The sequence below is a fragment of the Cyprinodon variegatus genome, unplaced genomic scaffold (genome assembly GCF_000732505.1).
Source record: "Cyprinodon variegatus isolate N-32 unplaced genomic scaffold, C_variegatus-1.0 Scaffold3415, whole genome shotgun sequence".
Classification (NCBI taxonomy): Eukaryota; Metazoa; Chordata; class Actinopteri; order Cyprinodontiformes; family Cyprinodontidae; genus Cyprinodon; species Cyprinodon variegatus.
The window spans coordinates 5,650-7,474 of record NW_015153868.1 but is presented as its reverse complement, the minus strand read 5'-3'; the positions used below and the strand labels follow the sequence as shown (position 1 = coordinate 7,474).

Below are 1,825 nucleotides of genomic sequence, written 5' to 3'. Positions count from 1 at the left end.
ATTTGAGAAGTGAAGGTGTGTAAGAGTTTGCACCTGATGGAATTAATGTGTCTCACAGTCAATTTTTGAGAGAGTTGAGAGCCCTGGTGTTTATAAAACTGTCAATCAATGACATTTGGCTGCTGCGTATGAAGTCAGAACTCTGATCTCGAAAAGAACAGTTATTACCCTACAGATGCTTTGCTAATATTACCAGGGGCAACTAGGATCAAAATACTAGAGGGGGATTTCCTGAAAAGTAGCCAATCACAGGCGATGACCACTCTCTCCTGTTTAGAGCAAGTGTTCTAACTTTAGGTTGAGGATTTACATTTTTTGAGATCCTGATTCAGAAATATAAAAAAGGTTCTCAGTTTCTTATCCTCATCATTGTTATAATTTTCCAGGTCCTATGGAGTCCTGCAGCCTTCATTGTCTCCGGATTGTTCTGATTGGGAAGACCGGCAGTGGGAAGAGCTCATCAGGAAACACCATCCTGGGAAAAATTAAGTTTAAAACTGAAGCATCTCCACAGTCAGTTACTATGAAGTGTCAAAAAGCTGAAACTGAAGTAGACGGTCGTTGTCTTGCTGTTGTCGACACTCCTGGTCTGTTTGACAACAATCTGTCACCTGAGCAGGTCAATGAAGAGCTGATGAAATGCATTGATCTTCTGGCTCCAGGTCCACATGTCTTCCTGCTGGTGCTACCGATCGGCAGATTATCACCAGAGGACAGAGAGACATTCACACTTATTGAGGGAGTTTTGGGAGAAAATTATGAAAAGTTTACAATCATCCTTTTCACCAAAGGAGGCGCACTAAAACAAGATGACATGTCCATTGAAGATTATATTAAAGATTCATGTGATGATTCCTGTAAGAAGCTGATCTCTGACTGTGGAGAAAGATACCATGTGTTTGAAAACTATGATAAAAAGAACCGCTCACAAGTTACTGATCTGATCCAAAAGATCGATGAGTTGATAAAGGTCAATGGAGGCAACTGCTACACCAGCGACCTGCTGAACGATAAATGAATCTGCTACAACTGTGGCCTGCTTAAATGTTAACTGGTTAAATGGTAAAGATGGCATAGCAATTATGAAACCTCCCATTATAGAATAATATTTTATATCATGGGTCTGTTGTTTGAACTAGCAGCAGCAGTTCTCAATCAGTTTTTCTTAGTTGTATTTTGGCCATAAAGTGTTGTCTTTTGTAGAAAACTTGTTTATCGTGTTTATGTGTGTCATGCATTTTTTCTGAGAAGGCCACTATATCAACTCAATATTTTATCCTTTATTCTATACTATGTTTCACCAGGTAGGTATTCAATTCGGAAAATTTACGTAGAAGGAAAGACTTTGAGGAAGCAGTCGACTATGTCCAATTGCAAAGTTGAGTTAGAAGGTATTTTCTGCTGTTAGATCACGGTGCTTTAAGAGAATTTGTAAGCTTTACAGTATAGAAGGCAGACATTTCTATGTTTTCTTACAAAAGGTTTATTTTTTAGCTTTCTAATTGTTTTTTACTTAATGTTCATGCCTGTCTGAATGTTTTAATTAATTTGTTGTTCGCAATTTTTTTTATATTATTGCTTGTGATGTTAAACTTTTTTATTGAAAATAAACTTTTGATTATTGTTTTTTATCTCTCATCCTGCTTTTGTTTTGTGTTTGTTTATATCATTGATAATACTCAATGTTATTTCAACCATCTGAGCAAGTTGTCTTAATATAAGATTGGAAAGACTTTGTTGGTTCAAAGCAGGAATGGAAAATGAGGATAGAAGAGTCTATTCAATTCAGCTTATTTATATAGCGCCAATTCACAACACATGACAT

At 36.7% G+C, this 1,825-nt stretch overlaps 1 protein-coding gene across 1 annotated transcript; it reads left to right on the top strand.

Annotated features, from left to right (window-relative positions):
• Positions 1-93: 93 nt before the first annotated feature.
• Positions 94-1,578, top strand: LOC107081214 (GTPase IMAP family member 7-like). The gene has a single exon (XM_015369416.1). It carries the CDS (start codon positions 392-394, stop codon positions 1,016-1,018), a length of 627 nt encoding a protein of 208 aa, XP_015224902.1. The 5' UTR covers positions 94-391; the 3' UTR covers positions 1,019-1,578.
• The last annotated feature ends 247 nt before the right edge of the window (positions 1,579-1,825 follow it).

Excerpts from the sequence above, each read along its gene's own strand:
- LOC107081214 (XM_015369416.1), top strand. The coding sequence starts at position 392 with ATGGAGTCCTGCAGCCTTCATTGTCTCCGGATTGTTCTGATTGGGAAG.